The sequence below is a fragment of the Oncorhynchus kisutch genome, linkage group LG15 (assembly GCF_002021735.2).
Source record: "Oncorhynchus kisutch isolate 150728-3 linkage group LG15, Okis_V2, whole genome shotgun sequence".
Classification (NCBI taxonomy): Eukaryota; Metazoa; Chordata; class Actinopteri; order Salmoniformes; family Salmonidae; genus Oncorhynchus; species Oncorhynchus kisutch.
Genome location: NC_034188.2, coordinates 60,479,283 through 60,502,942, shown reverse-complemented (window position 1 = coordinate 60,502,942; position 23,660 = coordinate 60,479,283). Strand labels below are relative to the sequence as shown.

At 44.4% G+C, this 23,660-nt stretch overlaps 2 protein-coding genes and 1 pseudogene across 4 annotated transcripts; 2 read left to right on the top strand and 1 right to left on the bottom strand.

The window, feature by feature from the left end:
- Nucleotides 1–2,133: 2,133 nt before the first annotated feature.
- LOC109905622 (caspase-1-like) lies at nucleotides 2,134–6,183 on the bottom strand (annotated as a pseudogene).
- A 4,932-nt stretch (nucleotides 6,184–11,115) lies between these two features.
- rabgef1l (RAB guanine nucleotide exchange factor (GEF) 1, like) lies at nucleotides 11,116–16,828 on the top strand. Of its 3 annotated transcripts, none has more exons than XM_020503105.2 (9): nucleotides 11,116–11,456; nucleotides 12,202–12,404; nucleotides 12,778–12,953; nucleotides 14,009–14,178; nucleotides 14,464–14,545; nucleotides 14,735–14,867; nucleotides 14,949–15,058; nucleotides 15,196–15,452; nucleotides 15,593–16,560. In XM_020503105.2, exons 2-9 carry the CDS (start codon nucleotides 12,226–12,228, stop codon nucleotides 15,980–15,982), a joined length of 1,497 nt encoding a protein of 498 aa, XP_020358694.1. In that variant the 5' UTR covers nucleotides 11,116–11,456; nucleotides 12,202–12,225; the 3' UTR covers nucleotides 15,983–16,560. The 3 variants fall into 3 exon arrangements, with proteins under 3 accessions (XP_020358694.1, XP_020358696.1, XP_031646548.1); XM_020503107.2 differs by having other exon boundaries at nucleotides 11,117–11,456; nucleotides 14,967–15,058; nucleotides 15,593–16,828; XM_031790688.1 differs by having other exon boundaries at nucleotides 11,117–11,456; nucleotides 12,205–12,404; nucleotides 14,967–15,058.
- A 3,079-nt stretch (nucleotides 16,829–19,907) lies between these two features.
- Nucleotides 19,908–22,842, top strand: LOC109905620 (high affinity immunoglobulin gamma Fc receptor I-like). The gene is made up of 5 exons (XM_020503104.2): nucleotides 19,908–20,003; nucleotides 20,144–20,179; nucleotides 20,816–21,106; nucleotides 21,350–21,616; nucleotides 21,794–22,842. Exons 1-5 carry the CDS (start codon nucleotides 19,979–19,981, stop codon nucleotides 22,102–22,104), a joined length of 930 nt encoding a protein of 309 aa, XP_020358693.1. The 5' UTR covers nucleotides 19,908–19,978; the 3' UTR covers nucleotides 22,105–22,842.
- Nucleotides 22,843–23,660: the final 818 nt, after the last annotated feature.

Genomic DNA, 23,660 nt, shown 5'->3' with positions numbered 1-23,660 from the left:
AACTGAGTTTAAATGTATTTGGCTAAGTTTTATGTAAACTTCCGACTTCAACTGTACATGTTTAACTTCCATCCTCTAAGGCCAGGAGCAAAACAATGTATGAATTAATGGTTGGATCAGAATCCCCGTTATAATCATTGACCAGTATGGATAACTAAGTAAAACCAGAAGTCCAAATCCCTATCTCCATCCACGGCTAATTTAGGAAAGGTACAATTTTAGCTACCTAGCTAGCCACCGGTGGACAACTACACAACGAGATGCAACAATTCCAGTTGTTTGTGTCAATGACATATGCTTTCAATGCAATTTGACAGGAGTGATGCCAAAATACAAGCTGGCTTCCCTTGACACTTTTTTTGGTGCGCCAGGACCATTCACAGTTAAGTTCACTCAGTTTAGCTCAATGCTGATTGGCAATTTTTTTATCAAGGGAGGCCAAATGCTTGCTGGCATCCCTTGCAGTCCCTGCTGCGGGTGGCAACAATGTCATACTAGTTTGGACCGGACAGCATCAGATATATGGCCTACATGTTACATCTTTTCCTGCTCCTTCCATCCGGTGTACGATGTCGCCAGAATACTAACAGAATACTAACCTCCGGTCCTGGGATTCATCATTACGCGCACCTGTCAATCAATATGATTTACACCTGGACTTCATTACCTTTATAATTTCCTCCCCTTTATATGTCACTCTCTTATGTTTTCTCACCAGTTGGTATTGTCCTTGTGTACCGGCGTTTAGCCACATGGATTTGTCTCGTTCCTGGTTTTGTTATTTTATTAAACGTTAAAAAAATTAATCGCAGTGAGACCCTGTGTTCCATCCTCGGTACCGCGTCTGGGTCTCTACCAGGAACCTCCCACTCCTCTTGCCCTGCAAGAAACTGAGCCCCCAGTTTGTGGGGCCGTTCAAGGTTCTCCGGAGTGTCAACGAAGTGACATACAGGTTACAACTACCCAGTCACTATCGTATCTCACCCTCTTTTCATGTCTCCCTTCTCAGGCCGGTGGTTCCTGGTCCCCTCGCTGATACTGTCCCCCACGACACAGCTCCACCCCACCCCTGGACATTGAGGGGGTCCGGCATACGCTGTCAGATCCCTACTGAACTCCCAACATCATGGGGGTCGGCTCCAGTATCTGGTGGACTTGGAGGGGTATGGCCCAGAGGAGCGGTGTTGGGTTATGGTGGAGGACATTCTGGACCATCATCCGTGATTTCCACCTTTGCCACCCGGACCGACCCGCTCCTCATCCTTGGGGTCGTCCCTCTGGACGGTGTCATCCTGCGGCTGGAGCCGCGCATCAGAGGGGAGGTACTGTCACATCTTCTCCTGCTCCTCCCCTCCGGTGTACCACGTCGCCAGAATACTAACCACCGGTCCTGGGATTCATCATTACGCACACCTGGCACTCATCATTACTCGCACCTGTTAGTCATTATGATTCACACCTGGACTTTACCTTCATAATTTCTTCCCCTTTATGTCACTCTCATGTTTTCTCACCAGTTACCGGCGTTTAGCCACATGGATTTGTCTCGTTCCTGGTTTTGTTGTTTTATTAAACGTTTCACCTACACCTGCTTCCCAACTCACAGCTCCGTTATTACATTACACATAGAGAGACAGAGGGGCGCTGTTTCGCTCGCTCAGATGCTTTCTCCGGTGAGATACATTCAGCCTCTTATGAATTGAAGGAAAATTCTGAAACACAGAGAAAGATAAACTATTTATCTTTTTCTTGGTCAATCTTTTGGTGGAAGCCCGGCTTCCCTTGGCATCCATGAATACACACCACTCCTGGGAAGCCAGGCCCAGCCAATCAGAATGAGTTTTCCCCCACAAAAGGGCTTTATTACAGACTATAATTTTTTTTTTTAACTAGACTATAACCTTCATTCCAGAGCCTGGGTGCCGAGCAGTTATGCCAAATTGGCCAATGGTAACCATACCAGCCTACTGTAGTTTCATTCATACCAAGTAGCACACAGGAGTAGCAACTCAGCTTGAATAGACCTGCTAGTCATTGAAAAAACATTTTATGATGGAGATAAGTCATAGGTTTAAACATCATCTATGGTATTAAAAAATCTACATCTCCTTCCCGAAATAATAGTAGCACCAATCCACCAAACACTTTATTGTGATGTATGGTTTCATACAGAAAAACTTAAACAATGTTCCTCCCTTATTCCTCCATTGTGATTACAGTACAATTCATCAACCATCACAACTACTCAGAGGCCTGGGAAGAGGTAGAAGTGCTTTGTTAGAGTGGCTCGGTCTTTGGTTGGCATCTGTCTGCCCTTTCCCATGTGGAAATCTTCAAAGTGAACCATGACCTGTATGTAAGAAAATACCAACATGTTATTGTGGCTCAAAGTAAATCAAAGGTGATCAATTATTCCATACAGCGCAATGAGGAAAGAACATTGTCAACTGTTCTGTTTCCAGATACTTGCCTTCCTGAATAATTCTTCTATATGATCATAACAGGCATAGGTGTTGAATGTCTCCATGATGTGTTGGATAAAAAAGGTGCCCATCTTTGGATCTCTGTAGGACTTAGTATCTGAAAGGGAAGGGAACGTAATGAGGGTTTACTCACAGTGATTTACAAACAATATAATGCCTGAGAATGTGTTAATATGACCCACTAACCTGGTGTACAGGACAGGAGGGAGATGAAGTCCTTTTTGTTGTGTTCCCTCTTGATTGAGTCACTCTCTAACTCCAGGTCATGGCTGGGCCCAGGCACCGCGTCACTGACCCAAACAAACCCGTCATTGCCTGAAATAACAGGCAAATCCTCTTTAATATGGAGGCATTCTAGTCAAGTTAAAGTCAGTACAAAAGGTTTACATACATTTTGGAAAAACAATTCTTTTTTTTTCAATGAAAGGATCACCTCCCCTGCAGGCCTGAATGAGGATGACTTTGGGTTTGTTAACCAGTGCTTTGCAGTTATCTGTATTCAGGTGTGTGAAGATGTTGGTGATGGGGAAGACATCAGGTTAAAGGGTCCCCTTCCTTGTAGTGGACACCCATGATGGCTCCCAGCTCCCTGTGAGACATCATCACCACGAAGACGCTGTCCGACAATAAGTGCTCCTCACGTTTAGAGAACGCTTTCACAGCCTCGTCCATCTCCTGCAAGAGCACACTGAGTCAGTCATAGTGGAGACAAACCATAGACTAAGGAAACATGTAGACATTCTTCTGGAGGCAGGGGAGATGTTTCCTCCCCCTGTGTACCTGTCCAGACAGGTTTCTATGTTTCACCACATCATATCCCAGATCCCTGAGAAGCCTCTCTATGTTCTCCTCGTCCTTCACTGCACCTCGTCTCAGCATGCTCTTATCATCAAACTCCACGTTGTTTATGAGCAGGGCCAGGCGCTTCCGACCAGACTTATCCATTGGAGGGTAAATCTTATAGTGCAAAGCAATGACAGGTGCAAAGGTTATTTAACAGAAATACAGCCTAGCAACAATTCAACTCAATCAAAATATGTGGGAAAATTGGTCCCAATTTACAAGTCGCCCTAAAACCACTCTGTAATAATGGTGTAGGTACACATTGTTACACAGTTATTGCAGTTTGTGAAATTACAAATTGAAACTTTGATAGTTTGTTTACACTGTAGGACTTTCACGCCAAGACATATTCTTTAAATATATATTTTTTAAATGTATTGTAACTCAAATGACTGTGTTTCCTAAACTGTGCCACAGGTAACCCCAGGGGTTCATTAGCAAGCTCATTGGTCTAATAAGAGAACTATAAGCTCAGATGCTAATTATTTTGGGGCACTCAGAAAACCGATACATGTACACTGATCTATCCTTTGACAACCAAGTGGAACTCAAACCTCGCAACCCTTCCTCAGAAGAATGCCCTCCTTAAAGTCACTGGTGCTGGGGATGAGGACAGAGGACACTTGGCGCACCTCCTGCTGTGACAACTGGGGCGATGATGGTGCTGCAGGGAAAACGCAGCATATTACATTTAATTTACAGTATCTGCAAAGTAAAAAATTAAATAAAAAACTCTTATCAGGTCTAAGAGAAGTTTGGGATTGTGACAGACCTCACTGAATGGTGCATCAGTTTCACTCACTCATCTTGGCTGGCTGCCTGGGGCCCAGACCCAATTTGTCATAAAGTCCAGGATCTCTCTCCTGAACTCAGGCAATCATCTTCTCACTGGCTTTCCTCCCTTTCTTCCGCACCATATCGATGAGGCATCGTGCCTGCTTTGTCTTAGTGCTGTTCTCCTCCGTCACCGATTCTGTCTCTTCATCGTTCAGCACCTGGTCTTCCAAAAGGTCGTCCAGGAGCTGCTTGATCACTGGCTTCGTCACACTGTCTATGAATGTAATGCGAGCCTTGGAGAGCACCTTGTTTGGTGAAAGTAAATAGGAATTCATCAGAGCTACAATTGAATCATTGTTGGAGCGATGTCTAAGTCTTATGCATCTGCTTTGTAATTGTGCATACAATGTATTATACACGCCTATTCATCCTTTAAAGTGGCCATCTGCAGCTCGAACAATAACAAGGTTACACCCCGCCACTGATTTGGTAAACAGCTGAGGGATAGGGCTGGTGAAATGTAACCACTCTCAAACTCATGGACAAAGCTATGGATGCAAAGACTGACCATCCATGATATCAACATTATAGTTTTAACCATGTTTTGAGGCTATACAATGTTTGTTAACAAATAACATTGTTAACACACAAATTAATAAACCAAGTTTATATTTTGATGGGTAGGACAATTGAACTAAACTCATGAGTCATCTATAAGTTATATTCTTCAAGAATCAATGGGTATATCATAAATGTAATACAGACAGACACACATAGCCCTAAAGGACACCGAGGGCTAAGATACACACACACACACACACACACACACACAAAGAGAGAAAGATAAACAAATTATCACACACGCACACACACACATTATTATCAAATTAACTGTTCCCGATAGAAAAAAGGGGATAGACCGTGCGTCGTGCAGGTTGGTCTTGAGTTCGAGAGCTATAGCGAAAGTGAAAGTATGCATGCTGTAGAAATGCAAAACAATTTCCCCAAATTACAACAAAAACATTGCAATATTCTTTATATGTATATTTGTAGTTCAAATAAATACCATGTTTAAACTTTTTTACATAAGCAAAACAGCCGATAATGTTTACATTATAATGATTTACCTGCCATTCCTTAGATGAAGTGGATGAAGCTGTGCTCTTCTTTCTGCCAGCTATTTCGGATAGGATAAAGATATGCCTATGCGTTTTCTTGATGACACTCTATCTACCTGTTGTCTACCAAATACTTTTCGGCCTGGGCTACTGGAGTTTTAACGTCATAAAAAGTCTTAGCAACTTCCCATATATTTTATACAGTAACCTGATTGGCAGTTTTGGTGCATAGATTTACATGATTTACATTTACGTGATATGCATTGAAATGTTGTATTTTTCTGATTCACAAGATATACAAGTAGGAAAAGTATATTTGTACTTACAATGTACATAGCTAACTTATAACTGTCACATCATATATTGAATGGGCTTTCATTTACATTTCATTCACTTGTAAATGTGTGTACTGTCTGTGCAAACGAAAATGATACATTGCAGCTAGTTAAATGCATAACTATGGAGCGATAAGGGGAGCTGCCCTCCCTACTTTAAAGCTATGCTCAAACGGTAAATGCTAAATGGCATCCAATTGGGATTACACTACAACCGAACCCGTTAATTCTGCCACTCCGGGCTCTTGGCCCACCCACCCCTAACGTCTCAAAATGGTCTCAAGAGAGCGCTGTTGGATAACGAGGAAGAAGGGTGACGCTACGTAAACAAACTTGTCTGTCAGAGAAGTCCGAGGTCTAACTAGTTTCAAGTGGATATTCGACTGAAGTTCGCGCTTTCAAACCTCAATAGCTTTCAAACCACTTGAGCCACAAATTAGTGTCATGATGTTGGAAAAATTGCGCACAACATTGCACGATTGTTTTTCACGATTTGGTCATTAATTCACTTTGAAAAGCTAATAAACACGATGAAATGTGAGCAGCATTTTTGTATTCCTAGTTGAATTAGTTAGGGAGCGTAAACAAAGTACAAACTTTTACATTCAAATTTTTCTAAATTAAAAATTTCAATAGCTCCTTGGTCATGTGACCTACTGACAAAGAAGGTTCAGAATGCACACTCTTTAGTTTGTCAATTTTCATCTCACTTAATTTAAAATACATTTTTGACATGATCATATTTCAATTGCTCCATGGTCATGTGACCTCTGACTCCTGGCCTCTAGGCCTACACTCCCTGCCCGCCTGCCTGCCTCTCCCTGGAACTACAGACCTCCAGGCCTCCACACCTACTCTCCCTACCTGGTCAACACCCCCCTCCCTTGGCCTTAGAGTATAGCTTACTCCCTGGAATTACTAAAATGTCTATAGTCCTGCTGTCAGGGACCACGTGCACCTGGTAACCCGAAACAGGCTCTGTGCTCCTGGTGACCCACCCACTTTTTTCTGCTCACAGACTAAGTCCCCACTCCAAACTCTATGGCCTGAGTGCTACCCCAAGCCCCTGCTTGGACTCGGAGTGCCCCACGCTTTGATGGAGGCGTCCTTGTGCACCTAGTAACCTGAAACAAGCTCTGTGCACCTGGTGACCCGCCCACTTTTATCCGCTCAGTCCCCTTACTCCACAGCCTGAGTGCTGCACCCAGCCAATGAGTCTGGCCCTCCCTGCTCGGACTCTGAGTGCCCCCTCCTTAATTAAGGGAGGCCTCCTCGTGCATCTGGTGACCTTTTTACTTCCACAGTGAGTCCCAACCTGACTCACAGTCCCAGCAGAGGAGGGGCCCGGCCGGATGGGCGATCACCACCTAGCCCCCCACCTATCCAGAGCCCAATGTCAATGTCGTATGCCTTCTACCCGCCTGCCTGGGCTCTCTCACACTCTGTGTCTGGCCCCTGGCCCTTCTGCATGCACCAGGTAACCCATAAGTAAAGAAGGAGGATGGTGGAGGAAGACGCCTCCGTCCCCGACAAAAGCTTTCAATAGATCGCAGTGAGTGAGCTGCTCTGCTACGTACGAAACCCTGACCCAGAATCAGGTTGTCTACGAGTGATTTAGCACCAGCTTCCCCGTAAACATGTGGCTGTGCATCAGGAGAGGGGAGGAAGTTCATCCAGCCGTGCCCCAACCCTGTCACAAACGTCTCTACTCACCTGCCAAAAGAGGCAGGCTATCCCGAGCCAACCGAAGATCCGCGGTGCTACGGTATCCTTAAGTTTAGGGGTGATTCTGACTTAGAGGGGTTCAGTCATAATCCCACAGATGGTAGCTTCGTATCATTAGCTCCTCATCCAATCAAATACATGAAATATCTGAACCTGCAGTTCCTCTCTTACTGAGCAGGATTACTATTGCAACAACACATCATCAGTAGGGTAAAACTAACCGGTCTCACGATGGTCTAAACCCAGTTCCCTATTAGTGGGTGAACTCTGTGAATTCTGCCTCACAATGATAGGAAGAGCCGACATCGAAGGATCAAAAAGCAACGTCGCTATGAGTGCTTGGCCACCACAAGCCAGTTATACCTTGAAGTGAAAATCCATTCTACATTTCAAGCCAGTCACCCAGCTCGTGCAGGTCAAACCAGTCACCCAGCTCATACAGGCCAAACCAGTCACCCAGCTTGTGCAGGCCAAACCAGTCACCCAGCTCGTGCAGGCTAAACCCGCCACGCTCCAGATAATGCAGAAACCAGCCCCTCCGCTCATACTAGCAAAGCATGTGAGACAGCCCCCCAACCAGCAGCCACCTGCGGCCTCCCCTGTAGGTATACCACAGCCCCCTCCCTCCACTGCCATCACCACCCCTGTACCAACCCCCACTACACCTCCTGTAAAAGAGGCCATCTCACCCCCCACAGCCCTCCCAGAGTCCACCTCATCCCCTCCTTCAGCGAGCACGGAGCCCTCCCAGTCCAGCCCGGAGGACCCCTCTGCCTCGGAGTCGGCACAGAACCCAGTGGCCCCTGAATCTTGAGAACTTGAGGCCCGAGGGCTACTGACTCCATATTGACACTGTTTGAAGTGGAGTCTTCACTTCCCATCCTTCTCTCACTGGGCAGTGGAGCTGTTGGACCATACAGAGTAGGAGAGCTCTGAACTGGACCTCAGTTGGAGCGCCTAGCTACCAGGAAGCTAGTCTTCAAACTGGAGCTGCAGTGACCTCCGTATCAGAAAACCAGGAAGACACGAGAGGAAAAGGGACTTTGTATACATACTCTTTAGAAGCTCGTTGGAACTCAAACAACGGGCAAGCCTTAGATTGTAAATTGAAAATCCTTTTTTAAAATCAAAAACATAATATAAGGAAGGTCTTTGTGTAAAACCTTTTTGATACTCTGCAGCAGGTTACGTATGATGTATTCGAAGTTCGATGCAACTGCAGTTCTTTTGTATCATAGTTGGAATCTTTGCTTTGGCTTTTCATCTGACTTTGTTGGTTCTCAGTCTCTGTATGGCTATGGGGCAGTAGTACCCCACAGCACTGTCCCTCAACACTCAATGTTCTTTTGTGTTTCTTTTTTTTTACTGTTCAGGAATGGGAGCGAAAGGATGTTTGTGTCAAGAAAAGACAAATCTAGATAGTATATTCCACATTTATGCTATTTTCTTGTACTCGCTGTATTGATGTAGATTTAAACTGAAATGTATTATAAAAACTAACATGAATAGAAACATCTCGTCTCAGTCGATGCTTGTTGGCACTGAATCACTTTCAAATAGTTAAAAATATTCAGTTGGATCTAGTTGGTCTTGTATACTGTACATTTTTTGAAGCTGAGGTTCCTGTACGGCTGCAAGGCCTGGACCCTGACAAGCGTCTAAATGGTTGCTACACAAGTGGGCTGTGGTAACTTTTCTGACACCTCCTGCTTAAAAGCAAAAAATTCAGAAGGATCGTGAGGCCCCACTTTCACGGTCTGTATTCATACTGAAAGATCAAGATCAAGATCAAGATAAAGCGAGCTTTTGCCATTCTGCTCCACGGAAGTTTCTGTCCTCCCTTAGCTCGCCTTAGGACACCTGCATTACCGTTTGACAGGTGTACCGCCCCAGTCTAACTCCCCACCTGCCCCTTTACCCGGAGCGGGTCGCACCCAGCGCGAGCACCCGGGGCTGGCTAAGGCTGAAAAAGTAGTGTTATTTCACTGCCGGCCAAGGTCTCCCTCTTATTCTACACTTCTCATGTCTCTTCACAGTGCCAAACTACAGTCAAGCTCAACAGGGTCTTCTTTACCCGTTGATTCCGTCAAGCCCGTTCCCTTGGCTGTGGTTTCACTATCCATTGCAGTATTTAGCGGCACAATCGACCGGGTTTCGGAAGAAGCAACAGAAAATGATCATCCCCTTTCAATCATTTGCTTTCCCAGTCAGCCCTCCGGGACAGAGCCATAGGAAGCCACCTTTACCAGCGCTTCATCGATATTCCTCACTTTGACATGAGGGAGTCACAGTCACCCCACGGGTGATTTGAGTGTGACCGCGACAGGTGGGTACGCTCCTTTGAATTTCATCAAGTTGACATTCAGTGATCCGTGCCCAGAGGGAAACTAGGCTTCTTCCGTCCGTTTTATGGTTCTGCAGCAAATCAAATCAATTTACCCTCCAGACAAGCTGGAGATACTTCGTAGGACATGAGCCAGATCCATGCAATGCCCTATCACTGCAGGACCAATTGGTTTAGTCTCCACCTCAAGTCTAGTGAGCGTAGAGGAGACCTCCCAACTTACAATGTGTGGGGCTGGCGAGCGCTGTAGCTGGGGAGATGAAGGACCTGGCGCACATCCAGAGTTGCCACCACCAACCGCCAGACACAACCCCCAACCGGTCCGCCTTCGGCCCGCCGACGGACACCACCCCGACGAACCCCTGCACGCAGACCCTTGCGAGACCACGCACGAGAGACCGCGAGATGGTCCGCACAACGAACTTCCAATGGTGGCGAGAGGAGGGCTGCGGAGCGACTGCTCCCCCAGCCGGCCTCAAGCCCCGCTTCGCACCCCAGCCTGACAGACCCAGTCCTTTGAGCCAATCCTTATCCCGAAGTTACGGATATTTCTGCCAACCCTTACCTACATTGTTATAACATGCCAGAGGCTGTTCACCTTGGAGACCTGCTGCGGATATGGGTACAGCCCGGCGTGAGATTCACACCCTCTCCCCCAGATTTTCAAGGGCCAGGGAGAGCTCACCGGAAAAATGGACAAACTAAAGGGTGTGCAATATACAAGGGTAGTCTGTGGACATTCTGAACCTTGTTTTAGTCCAGTGGGTGATATGACTAAAGACCTATTGAAATTAGAAACATTGAAAATGTATGTAAAAATGAGTGCAATGAAAACGGACAAACTGAAGGGTGTGCAATATGTAGGCCCACAGAGTGGACATTCTGAACCTTGTTTGAAGTCAGTAGGTCACATGACCAAGGAACTATTGAAATTATAAAGTTTTAAAAATGTTTGTAAAATCGTGGAGATGAAAATTGACAAACTAAAGGGTGTGCAATGTGTAGGCCCACTGAGTGGACATTCTGAACCTTGTTTGAAGTCTGTAGGTTACATGACCAAGGAGCTTTTGACATTTGAAAGTTTTAAAAAGTAATGGGAAAACGTGTGAGATGAAAATTGACAAACTAAAGGGTGTGCAATGTGTAGGCCCACTGAGTGGACATTCTGAACCTTGCTTGAGGTCAGTAGGTCACATGACCAAGGAGCTATTAAAATTCTAAAGTTGACCAAATTAATGAAAATGGACAAACTAAAGGATGTGCAATATAGAAGGGTAGTCAGTAGGTCATATAACCAAAGAGCTATTGAAATTCAAAAATGTAAATAAATTATTGAAAATAGTGCGAGATGTAAATCGACAAAAACAAGTGTGTGCAATGTGTGTCTATGCCATCGGGTTAGCTACAACCAGTTTTGAAAGTTTTAGGAGTAATGGTTAAAGAGCTATTGACATTTGAAAATGTTGATTTGTCACTATGTTGACGGTCCCTAACCCCTGTTTGTGGATGTAAGGAAAACTACAGTCGAATATCTGTCGAATATCCAACTTGAATCTGATTTTACCTCGGTTCAGAGGAGTGGGTAGCAAATATTGCCAATGGCTACATAAAAAACGAACTATCCACACTCAATAATCTTTCTTAAAAGCTAAGGAGTCGCAGAATGTTGTTAGCCAGCTAACGATATTGTTGCATTGCTTGTCAACTTGGTTGGGTCCTCGAGGAATTACTGTCACGCTAGCCAGCGCTTCAACTGCAAACGTTAGCTTCTAGTAGTGTGAGCCAAACCCTACTTAGTTCAATTTATCTCTGGTCAGGACCCAGTGGTCAGGTGGGTACATTGTAGAATACTAAATTATGTTTGTTTTTTTTAGCTAAGTTTAAAGGTTTACTGTTTACATTTAGCTACCAGAAGAAGCCTAGCTAACGTTAGCTAATGTCATCAGCTAGTTAAAGCTGAACTGAGCTCAGTGCATTGCTTGCAGCTATACAGTACACAGTAGTAGGTTAGTTATACAAAATATTTGGTATTAGCTAGCTAGCGTGTTAATAAATCAGGATGGCTAGCTAGCTAACATTGTGATGTTGATTCAAACAAATTCAAGTGTAGCTTCACTATTGGGACTTGTTACAGTTAGAAGGCCATAAACATTTTTACCATTGTTTGTGGTCATCCATTAAATTCCTCCTGTGTTGTTTTTCTTATCATGCATTACCAATATGAGTCAGTAGTCATATTCACCAGAAATGGGCAGATTGATGTGTCAGATTTCCACTTTGGGTGGTAAAGTTGTAAGCACTGCCGCAGTATGAAATCATATTTTGATATACACTGGATTTCACTGAGATTTCCTTCAGTGTTTGAATTGAAATGTGTCATTATGCTAGCTACCTCTAAAAATATATTTTTTATCAAATACCTCAACCTGAATGTGGACCATAGTGTGTAGGCATTCAACTGTGTCAAGTCCTGATAAATAAGTAATAGCCATCAAGTTTGCTTTAGGCTACTTCTGACTGCTGATCATTCTACCATGCCATCATTCACAGTCTTGTATTTTTCTTGTCATTCCCAGCAGTATCCTTGCTAGCCGTGAGGGATGAGCCATGGGCCGGAACGTCGTGGGATCCATGTGGACCAGTCAGAGCTGTTGTGTACGAAGGGATGTGGTTTCTATGGCAATGTGGCCTGGCAGGGCCTCTGCTCCAAGTGCTGGCGGGAGGAGTACCAACAAACCAGACACAAACAGATGCAGGATGACCATGCTCTGGCAGAGAGGTGTGTATTGTCTGTTTGATCAAGCTTGTTATGCATCGTCCCCCAGCTGCTGCCCGGGTTGGCAGAGTTAGCACTCGATTTGAAATCGAGGAGCCCGGCAGCAAACACTGAATGTCCCGCTAAAATTGAGGGGTGGAGTCAAAGACAAAACACACAAGTAACTATCATTGATTAATAAACATTTCAAAAGCCAATTTCACAGAGGCAAATGGAACGGTGTCATGTTGCTGTCTGTCATTAGTTTAAATGATTCTTGCCTTTTTAATCTCTGACATTCTTTCCTTATCTGTCGTGTTTTATTTAGGGACCACTGTCTGTCTGTCTTCAGTATTGATCATGTGGTAGTAACAACAATGTCTGTTCTGTGTCCCAGGTTACAGATGGAGGAGGAGGCAGCATATGCTAACAACCACCAGGGGGCAGCCCAGTCCCAGCCTGCCATTGCACCCTTCAGCAAATTTGAAGAGAGGAAAACCAAGGAGAAGTCACGGAAAGTCAACACAGTGACTAAGTTTTTCACTCCCTCAGCAAGGACACCACCCAAGAAAGGTAGGATCCATGTCTATGAGATAGGGTTTACAGTTTATAGTGTTTTCTCTACCATTACTGGAGGGATGAGCAGATCCAAACCACCACTGCATCCCTTCTCTGCATAATGTTGGAGCACAGTTCCTCTTTCCCCCCTCTTTCAGAACTCTGCTCGCTCCCCCCCCCAGTCACTGTGGAGAAGGTCACATGGGGCATCCAGCTACAGTTCCCTAGATGTTCAACCTCTCCCTGACCCAGTCTGTAATACCTATATATTTCCTGCAGACCACCATTTTCTCTGTGCCCATGAACACAAAGGTTACCTGTCTAAATGACTATCGCCCCGTAGCACTCACATCTGTAGTCATGAAATGCTTTGAAAGGCTGGTTATGGCTCACATCAACACCATCATTCCAGACACCCTGGACACACTCCAATTTGTATACCACCCCAACAGATCCACAGATGACACAATCTCTATTGCACTCCACACTGCCCTTTCCCACTTGGACAAAAGGAACACTTAGGTGAGAATGCTGTTCATTGACTACAGCTCAGCATTCAACACCGTAGTGCCCTTGAAGCTCATTACTAAGCTAAACACCTCCCTCTGCAACTGGATCCTGGACATCCTGACGGGCCGCCCCCAGGTGTTGAGGGTAGGCAACAACACATCCGCCACACTGACCCGCAACACGGGTGCCCCTTAGGGGACTGAAAAGATTTGTCATGGGTCCTCGGATCCTCAAAAAGTTCTATAGCTGCAGCATCGAGAGCATCTTGACTGGCTGCATCACTGCTTGGTATGGCAACTGCTTTCATGTGGAACCATGCATTTGAAGCGTAGCAAAAAGGGACTAGCTAAAATCAGATTGCAGAAGGATGTTTTGTGAAATCACAACTCCGCAAGCTGTGCTGGTAAAGTATGAGATGAATAAAGACCCACCCTTATTTTCTCCGCTTCCCATCAAAAGGCTGGCTGGAAGCCAGTCTTTTATATCTACCACCTAAGAAATATTGTACATACACACAGACATATCATTCCCTTCATTATCTGTGTCCTCCACCCTACTAGACTCTGTCCCTGGCGAGGCCCAGTCGACCCCCAGCCCCTCAGTGAGCCGCAAGCCCTTAGAGACGGACCGCACCACACGAGAGTTCATCGACTTCCTCAAGACACTGAAACCTGGCAGGGAGATCTTCAAACAGTGCCAGGCCTTCACAGAGAGCATGGCCTGCAAGAGGGTGAGTAGTACACTACAATAGCACCAGTGGCTTCTGAATGTGGAGAGCCTGATGAGTCCCATGGGGGTTACCTCATTCACCCCTCCGGCTTGGGTTTTGACCATTTCACTTCCTCATCGTAGAACAGAAGGATGCCAAAAACAAACGCAAAAAACAAACATTTGGTTATTCACTCAATGCTCTGGAGTAACATCAGCGTGAACTCAGCGTGAACTCGCCCTTAATCTTGAAATGTTGGACAAAATACGACAATCCCTTCAAGCTAATAGTGCTCTTGTTCCACAGGACCTGGGTGCTGATGAGCTGTCTGAGTGTGTTCAGGACTTCTACCAGAACCTGTCAGAACGCCTGCAAACACACTATAAAGGTACACCTCTCCCTTCCTCACCTCTAATACTCTAATACCAGATCATTAAGGATATCTTGAAACAGGGGCTTGATGATAAAGTTGCAGGTGAGAATGAACACACTCTGATCCTTTCTGAGAGCTATCTATAGGTAGGCCTTGAATGACTCACATTTGCTGTTTTCCCGCCTGTGTCCGTGTTGAAACCAGGGTCGTCGGAGCGCGTGGAGATTGTGATGGACGAGGTAGAGAGGTACATGATGACACGTCTCTACGATGAGGTCTTTTGTCCTGAGACCACAGACGATGAGAAGAAAGACCTGGCTGTTCAGAAGAGAATCAGGTAAAGACAATGAAACTGATATGATACTGAGTATGAGCATTGAAGCTGCTGTATGCCTCCTTGTGCATCTGTTCACTAAAGTGTGTGTGTGGGTTGCAGGGCCTTGCATTGGGTCACCATTGAGATGCTGTGTGTCCCTGTGGATGAGGAGATTCCTGAGGTGTCTGATAATGTGGTCAAAGCCATCACAGGTCAGACTTTAGCCTGTATTCATTTGTTTTTAGTTTTTATTTACAACGAGATCCAAACACTGACCGAACATGCATGTAATGTATAATGTCATCATAGCACATTAACTACCACTCTGTTCCACCCTGACTTCCTGTAGACGTGATAGAGATGGACTCGAAGCGTGTGCCCAGGGACAAGCTGAACTGCATCACACGCTGCAGTAAGCACATATTCAATGCCATCAAGACCACCAAGAAGGAGGCAGCATCTGCTGATGACTTCCTGCCCACCCTCATCTACATCATCCTGAAGGCTAACCCTCCGCGACTGCAGTCCAACATTCAGTACATCACCCGCTTCTGTAACCCTAGCCGCCTCATGAGCGGAGAGGACGGATACTACTTTACCAACCTGGTGAGAGGGCTGTGTACGCAAAGCAAACAGACAGACAAGCAGTACCAAACAAAGTCAAATACACATACACTGTATTAAGAATATAATTTGTGATTCCCCTAACCCCCCTCTTTCTCTCCTCTCTCTCTGTCCCTCTGCAGTGCTGTGCGGTGGCCTTCATAGAGAAGCTGGATGGCCAGTCTCTGAACCTGAGCGCTGAGGTGTTTGAGCTCCACATGTCAGGCCAGGCGTCCCCCCAGCGGCCCCAGGCTGCTCCCTCCCCCCCAAGCAGTGCTGCTTTCAGCGAGATGAACGAGCGTCTGGACCTGCTGACGGGGCTGGGCGTGAGGCAGGAACGCGTCGTGGAGGGAGCTCGCCGCCTGGAGAGTGACCTCATCGACTGGAGGGACGGGGTGGAGCACAAAGTGCAGGATGTGTTGGAGAGGTTCCCCCTGGAAATGCACCCCCCCGCCTCTTCTGCCATAGACACTGACAACGTGGAGAACGACCTGCTGCCTCCTCCTCTCCAGCCGCAGTTGTTTGCCGGCTGACCCCCAACACCCCAGTACCCTGACCCTCTGGACTTGTTACTCTCTCTCTCTCTCTCTCTCTCTCTCTCTCTGTCTCTCGCCACCCTGGAAAGTGGCTCCTGTTCTAATGCATATATAGGTTCCCTGTAATGGATCCAAGAAGTGTAACTCCAACCCTCCCCATTGTATGCATCCTTAAAATAGATGCTTGCAGTCGCCTGTACCCCAGTACTCTTAAATAGACCACTTTCTTGGTCGGTCTTCAGCACTGATTAGTAAGTACCAGATAGGTTGCAGGAATATTGCCTTCATCGATGGTCATGAAGGAAAGAAGATAAGGAATGGAAGCCTTTTAAGACTGTTGGGACACAGACCATCGATTTTATCCCCTGTATTACTCCTGACTGATTCCAAGTCTGAGTACAGAAACCCTGGTGAGAGGCATCTGTTAGGATCATGTGTATGTAACCACAACCAAATTTCCCCTGAATATGTCTATAAATATGTGTGTATATATACACAGTGGGGCAAAAAAGTATTTAGTCAGCCACCAATTGTGCAAGTTCTCCTACTTAAAAAGATGAGAGAGGCCTGTAATTGTCATTATAGGTACACTTCAACTATGACAGACAAAATGAGAAGAAAAAAAATCCAGAAAATCACATTGTAGGATTTTTTTAGGAATTTATTTGCAAATTATGGTGGAAAATAAGTATTTGGTCACCTACAAACAAGCAAGATTTCTGGCTCTCACAGACCTGTAACTTCTTCTTTAAGAGGCTCCTCTGTCCTCCACTCATTACCTGTACTAATGGCACCTGTTTGAACTTGTTATCAGTATAAAAGACACCTGTTCACAACCTCAAACAGTCACACTCCAAACTCCACTATGGCCAAGACCAAAGAGCTGTCAAAGGACACCAGAAACAAAATTGTAGACCTGCACCAGGCTGGGAAGACTGAATCTGCAATAGGTAAGCAGCTTGGTTTGAAGAAATCAACTGTGGGAGCAATTATTAGGAAATGGAAGACATACAAGACCACTGATAATCTCCCTCGATCTGGGGCTCCACGCAAGATCTCACCCCGTGGGGTCAAAATGATCACAAGAACGGTGAGCAAAAATCCCAGAACCACACGGGGGGACCTAGTGAATGACCTGCAGAGAGCTGGGACCAAAGTAACAAAGCCTACCATCAGAGAGCATTTGGATGATCCAGAAGAAGATTGGGAGAATGTCATATGGTCAGATGAAACCAAAATATAACTTTTTGGTAAAAACTCAACTCTTCATGTTTGGAGGACAAAGAATGCTGAGTTGCATCCAAAGAACACCATACCTACTGTGAAGCATGGGGGTGGAAACCTCATGCTTTGGGGCAGTTTTTCTGCAAAGGGACCAGGACGACTGATCCGTGTAAAGGAAAGAATAAATGGGGCCGTGTATCGTGAGATTTTGAGTGAAAACCTCCTTCCATCAGCAAGGGCATTGAAGATGAAACGTGGCTGGGACTTTCAGCATGACAATGATCCCAAACACACCGCCCGGGTAACGAAGGAGTGGCTTCGTAAGAAGCATTTCAAGGTCCTGGAGTGGCCTAGCCAGTCTCCAGATCTCAACCCCATAGAAAATCTTTGGAGGGAGTTGAAAGTCCATGTTGTCCAGCAAAAAGCCCCAAAACATCACTGCTCTAGAGGAGATCTGCATGGAGGAATGGGCCAAAATACCAGAAACAGTGTGTGAAAACCTTGTGAAGACTTACAGAAAACGTTTGACCTGTGTCATTGCCAACAAAGGGTATATAACAAAGTATTGAGAAACTTTTGTTATTGACCAAATACTTATTTTCCACCATAATTTGCAAATACATTTATTAAAAATCCTACAATGTGATTTTCTGGCATTTTTTTTTCTAATTTTGTCTGTCATAGTTAAAGTGTACCTATGATGAAAATTACAAAATTGCTCAATTGGTGGCTGACTAAATACTTTTTTTGCCCCACTGTATATATATAAATGCCAAACCTGTTCAGTCATGCACTCAGTTTAGAGAAGTGATTTTTATTTTTTTATTGCGTGGATATTAATTATTGGATGCAATAAAGACACAATTCTTGTAAAGTTTACATTAGCAGTCATTCTAAATCCTATACAGTAGTCTTGCGTAGAGAATAGTTACATGAGTAATTGTATTATTTGTTTCAACATTTTCCAGGTTTGTTTGAGGCATTCAGACTACAGTCTTCTGAGAGGGGATAAGGATGTTTAGACTATTCAAATGGCTAAATTAATATCATAGTTCAATTATTATTATTATTTTTATATATAAGAAATAAATTATTTTAATTTCAGAGTTTAGAAGATACTAAAAGTCCCTACACTCTTGTTTGACAGTTGAACAGCTGCTTCGTCAGAAGAAAGTCTTCCGTTTCTCAGTCGTCATATTTAGTATGGTTTTATCTAAGTGAAGTACTTTTAGTAAGTGCTTTAATTTACAGTGGTGTGTTTTATTTGTACAAATATTTTGTGGGTAAATGTTGCCAAACAGAATAGCCATAACAATGTTGATCTCAGCTCCATGTAGTAACCATTCATTCAGGGTTAGATGGATATATGAAGGAACAGTAGGCATTGCGTTGGAAGAGTAGTGTCTTTGATGCAACAGAAAGTACATTTACATACTACCTATATATTTTATCTTTTTTTAAACATTTTAACATGTTTAATTTGATCACATTTGTAACTATCAGATACAAATGCTCGCCAAAACCTGAAAGCTAAAATCCCATTCAATCCAATTTAAGCACTAACTGAAATAACTAGGCATTGGATAGCACACAATCAATGATCAGGTATTTTTGAAAAAGCAATGTAAAAAAATATATCTGTACAACCATAGTTTTGTTTTTGTATGTAGCTAAATATTAGCTAAATATTGTCTTGTATTTAAATGTAACTTATTGAGACAGTGTTGTTTTATAGTGTCCATGGGTTTGTTGTGTTGATGAATAAAATAACTCAAAAGCCATTCTGTGTCTACAGGGCTTTGTCACCACAGTAACATGACTATCTAGGGTAAGTAGAAAAAAAGTTGAGCAAGCAAAGGTGTGTTTGCAATGTACACTGAGTGTACAAAACATTAAGAACACCTGCTCTTTCCATGACATAGAAGGACCAGGTGAAAGCTATGATCCCTTATTGATGTTAAATCCACTTCAATCAGTGTAGATGAAGGGGAGGAGACAGGTTAAAGAAGTATTTTTAAACCTTGAGACATGGATTGTGTATGCGTGCCATGAATGGGCAAAACAAAATATTTAAGTGCCTTTGAACTGGGTTTTTCACGCTCAACAGTTTCCCGTATGTATTAAGAATGGTCCAACATCCATAGGACATCCAGCCTTGACACAACTGTGGGAAGCATTGTAGTCAATATGGGCCAGAATCCCTGTGGAACGCTTTCAACACCTTATAGAATACATGCCCTGACAAATTGAGGCTGTTCTGAGGACAAAAGGGGATGCAACTCAATATTAGGAAAGTGTTCCTAATGTTTTGTGTATACTTTATATTGATCTGAGTACTGTGACACAGCTTCACATTTATATACTTGCTGGGCTGGCAAACTTATTGATCATGGATTATGAAATCAAACTTGTTTTGGTGCAAGGGTCACCTTCTGCCAGAGCCCTTTTTTTAAATCATTGTTATCTTGTATTTTGAAGCTGTAGCATTATTTGAACATTTCACAAGTGCTTACCATAGCTAGATGTTTAAAAAAACAGCACACATGAGGTTGCCTCCCAGGGCTTTGGTAATTCCCTCATTCCTAAAAAGGAACTTCCCTAAAGTTATTGAAGATGCCAGGAAGAGCCTTATGCAATAAAGGGAAGACAATGTTTCTTTCACATCGTATTTTTTGCAATCGAAACAGAAAACTAGTCTCATTTCCCCTGACAATATATAAAGATTGTACTGTAGTTATCCCCATCAGAAGCACAAACAGAACACTCAACATGAAGCTCTTACTCAGCCTCCTTGGTGAGTTCCTTTCAGTCCACTTAAAGAGATTACAGATCATTATTTATGTGTATAGATGATCACTGATTGATTGATTGACAGAATGATCACCAATTTTATTGTTGGTTATTTTAATGATTAATGGTTATTTATTGTTTCAGTTGTTTCAACACTACCTCAATTGGCTGAGCTACAAGGTATTTAGTAAATACATTTCTCTCTGGCTGCGTTTACACAGGCAGACCAATTCTGATCTTTTTACCAATTATTGGCAAAGATCTGATCTGATTGGTCAACAATAACAATTTGTGGCAAGATATTTGGGCTAACTGCGTAGTCAGCCATCATAGGCCTCTGAGATTTCAAGTCCTTCTCTTCGAACCAGTGTTGTGTAATGTCATCATATGAAATACAGTATGTAAATTGTTTATTTTCATGAGTAATAGTTATACACTGCTGAACATTAGTTGCCATTTGTAATGTTAGGTGATCGTGTATATAAGACCAAGTTGCTGTTTATGCTCAGAAGTTATGCTTATTTTGTTCTCAAGTCTGACTCTAGTAGGCTGCGTTTACACAGGCAGCCCAATTCTGATATTTGTTTCACTAATTGGTCTTTTGAGCAATCAGATCAGCTCTGAAACAGATCTGATGTGAAAAGATCTTATGTGATTGGTCAAAAGATCTTATGTGATTGGTCAAAAGATCTTATGTGATTGATCAAAAGACCAATTATTGGAAAAAGATATTAGAATTGGGCAGCCTGTGTAAACACAGCCGTAGTAGTCTACTCAAAATGGTAGAAAGACTTACCTGTCAACATTTCTTCACAGTCCTCCCCACCAGTGCTCCGCAGACAGCCGTGGCTGAGCTAGTCAAGGGGTTACCCTGGATCTTCTCAGGGGAGAGCGTGCATCTGAAGTGCAGTGTTCCTGGGAATGTGTCGGCCGAGTGGAGGTACCGGTGGTTCAGGGGGGGCGAGCAGCTCCTGGAGTCTGAATACTTTGTCCTCTGGAAGGCCAGGCCACAGCAGAGTGGGAAGTACTACTGCCAGGGCCTAAGAACCACATGGATAAACACACAACACACCCTCCACAGCCTGCCTATAGAAATAGAGGTGGACGGTAAGAGAACCCCTATCAATATTGAGTCATGATGACATCTAGTTTGGTTGTCCTTCTGTTAGCAGTCTGTATTAGCCAACTCCTTTCTTGTTGTCATGCCAAACGTGTAACAATAGCAAAATAAGCAGAAACAGACTGACAAGTTACACCTGTAGCACACCTGACCATAGAGGGTAACTGTCAACAGGCCAGACAGGGACTACGCCACCCCGTTAACTAAAATCACTTATTGCTCTTTGTCAGGTGGGTGGGCCATCCTGCAGGCCCCGCCCCTGCCCATGCTGGTTGGAGAGACAATGACCCTGACGTGTCGTGTCCGTAACAACCCCAAACTGACAGAGGTCATACTCTACAAAGACGGGGTGGAGCTTCAGATACAGCGTGGCCCAGAGCTGCGTGTCACCAACCTTACCCTGCAACACCACGGATCCTATTGGTGCAGAGCATCCTGGGATGGACGGAGGGAAACCAACTCTGTAATCTCAGTGGCTGCTCCAGTGTCCATCATAGGTGAGGTTGAGTGACTGGTGTGGTTTGTAATTTTGAGTTTGTGCAGAGTGTGGAATCATATTTCAAAGTTGATTTGCCCTCATCATTCCATTATCATCACTATCATATGGTCATTGAATACCAGTTGGTATGTGAGGAATATTTTTCAGTATTAATGTTCTATATTCTCCCCTGCAGAGGTTCTGACAGAGCCCATGTTGGAGATTGTGCCCAATGACCCTCTGATCCATAAAGACCGTATGCTCCTGGTGTGTCACGTTCAACTGAACGCCCGTCAGCCGGTTCCACACATCCACTACTACTTCTACCAGGACGGGCTGAGTCTCGGGCCTGCCTCTTCCCAGGACAAAGTCACAGTACTGAGGGACTCAGGCCAGTACTGGTGCAAAGCCAGCGTTCCTACTCTGGGCCTGAAGAGGCTCAGCGAGCCCTTAGGTTATGGGCGAGTGACAGGTGAACACTCAGAACACATGAGAAACCAGAAATGAATAGTAGTCCCCCTTTAGGATGCGTCATAATGCTGACCAGTGGCGTCAGTTCAGTTAAACCTAGGGTATGACAAGGTGGGGGGGACAGCTTCCCCCTGAACAATGCTCCGCATGGTCCTAAAGCCAGCCAACCAACATGCTAAACAGCCGTTGCATTTTAATTGGGATTGGAAGGATTTTAGTCTACTTTTTTGCAGCCTACTATTATATTTTTGGTCTTGAGCTAGGGTACGGCGACTGCCATACCCTGACATTCCCAACTGACGCCCTGATGCTGACTCTGTGTTAACAGGGAAACATAAGGGACCAGTTGTCTCTCTCCAGCCCAGAGCTCCAACTCCCCAAACCACCACCTCTATCTAGCCTTCTAAGCCCCCTACCTTCCCCGATGCAGCCAGTGATTCTCCAAACACACTGTCCTGTGATGTTGTTGTTTCAGATGATGGGACAATGGTGTGGAGGGACTTCTTTTGAACAATACCAGATCAATATACATTATCACTATCAGTTTCATAATTAGACCCTTTTGAACCAGTTTAGTTGCATCCCCAGTTTACCCATTCATATGCCTCCAGAATGTACTTGTGTTTTATAACATTCCTTATCTAAATGAATTAATTAATTACTCATTAATAGAATGTTATTTGTCTTTTAAGTTGTGAATGAAACAATGAATTGTATTTGCACTGTTGATTGTAAACTCAATCCAAATAAATCCAAATAAATCTAAAACATTTACTTATTGATTTTACTTCAAAAGTGTACAAAAGCTCATAATACAGTGATGTTTCAATCTACCAGATTGACAGTCTTGTAAAGATGTCCTTATGTTGTTGGGTCTATAGAGGGAGTATGAAGAGAGATGGGGTGAATGCTGCAATTCAGATCATATAGAGGTGTTTTACAGCTGGACCAAGCAGAACCACTGCACCTCGGCGCGCTCTCTGTATCCCTGTTGTGTAAAATCTGCTTTTGTGACACTGGATACAGTGTCCGTGAGAAGCACTACCCCGGTGTGGGCCGGGCGAGAGGAGAGAGTCAACGGGTCACCTGATATAGGAGAAATTCCTCCAGCAGCCACCCTGCTGCCCCGCAGCCACCCCCTCTAGTCCCCCTCTTACTGGGGGACTAGAGCCAAGCTGGGAGGCTTCCAGTGGCCCCGTAGTGGGGTTCATACACGTCTTACTACAGGTGGAGGGAGTGCAGCGCAACTCCAATACAAGAAGGTACATTTCTCCTGGCCATATTGGTCAAATCAGATCTGTATCATCACTATCTACTTGGTGATTGTCCACGAAGCCTAAAGATCTCACTGTCTCACTCAACAGTTACTAAACCTGAGCTGTCGTCAAAGGAAACAGCTTATCTCTCTAACCCTCTCTACAGGTGAACACACAGCCACACTGCACAGTCACTGGAAACAGCCTATCTCTCTAACCCTCTCTACAGGTGAACACACAGCCACACTGCACAGTCACTGAAAACAGCTTATCTCTCTAACCCTCTCTACAGGTGAACACACAGCCACACTGCACAGTCACTGGAACCAACTATCT

Coding starts and splice junctions, on each gene's coding strand:
- rabgef1l (XM_020503105.2), top strand. CDS start 12,226: ATGAGCCATGGGCCGGAACGTCGTGGGATCCATGTGGACCAGTCAGAG. Junction 12,405..12,777: donor GACCATGCTCTGGCAGAGAG/GTGTGTATTGTC, acceptor TCTGTGTCCCAG/GTTACAGATGGAGGAGGAGG. Junction 15,059..15,195: donor TGTGGTCAAAGCCATCACAG/GTCAGACTTTAG, acceptor GACTTCCTGTAG/ACGTGATAGAGATGGACTCG.
- LOC109905620 (XM_020503104.2), top strand. CDS start 19,979: ATGAAGCTCTTACTCAGCCTCCTTG. Junction 20,004..20,143: donor GCTCTTACTCAGCCTCCTTG/GTGAGTTCCTTT, acceptor TTATTGTTTCAG/TTGTTTCAACACTACCTCAA. Junction 21,107..21,349: donor TATAGAAATAGAGGTGGACG/GTAAGAGAACCC, acceptor GCTCTTTGTCAG/GTGGGTGGGCCATCCTGCAG.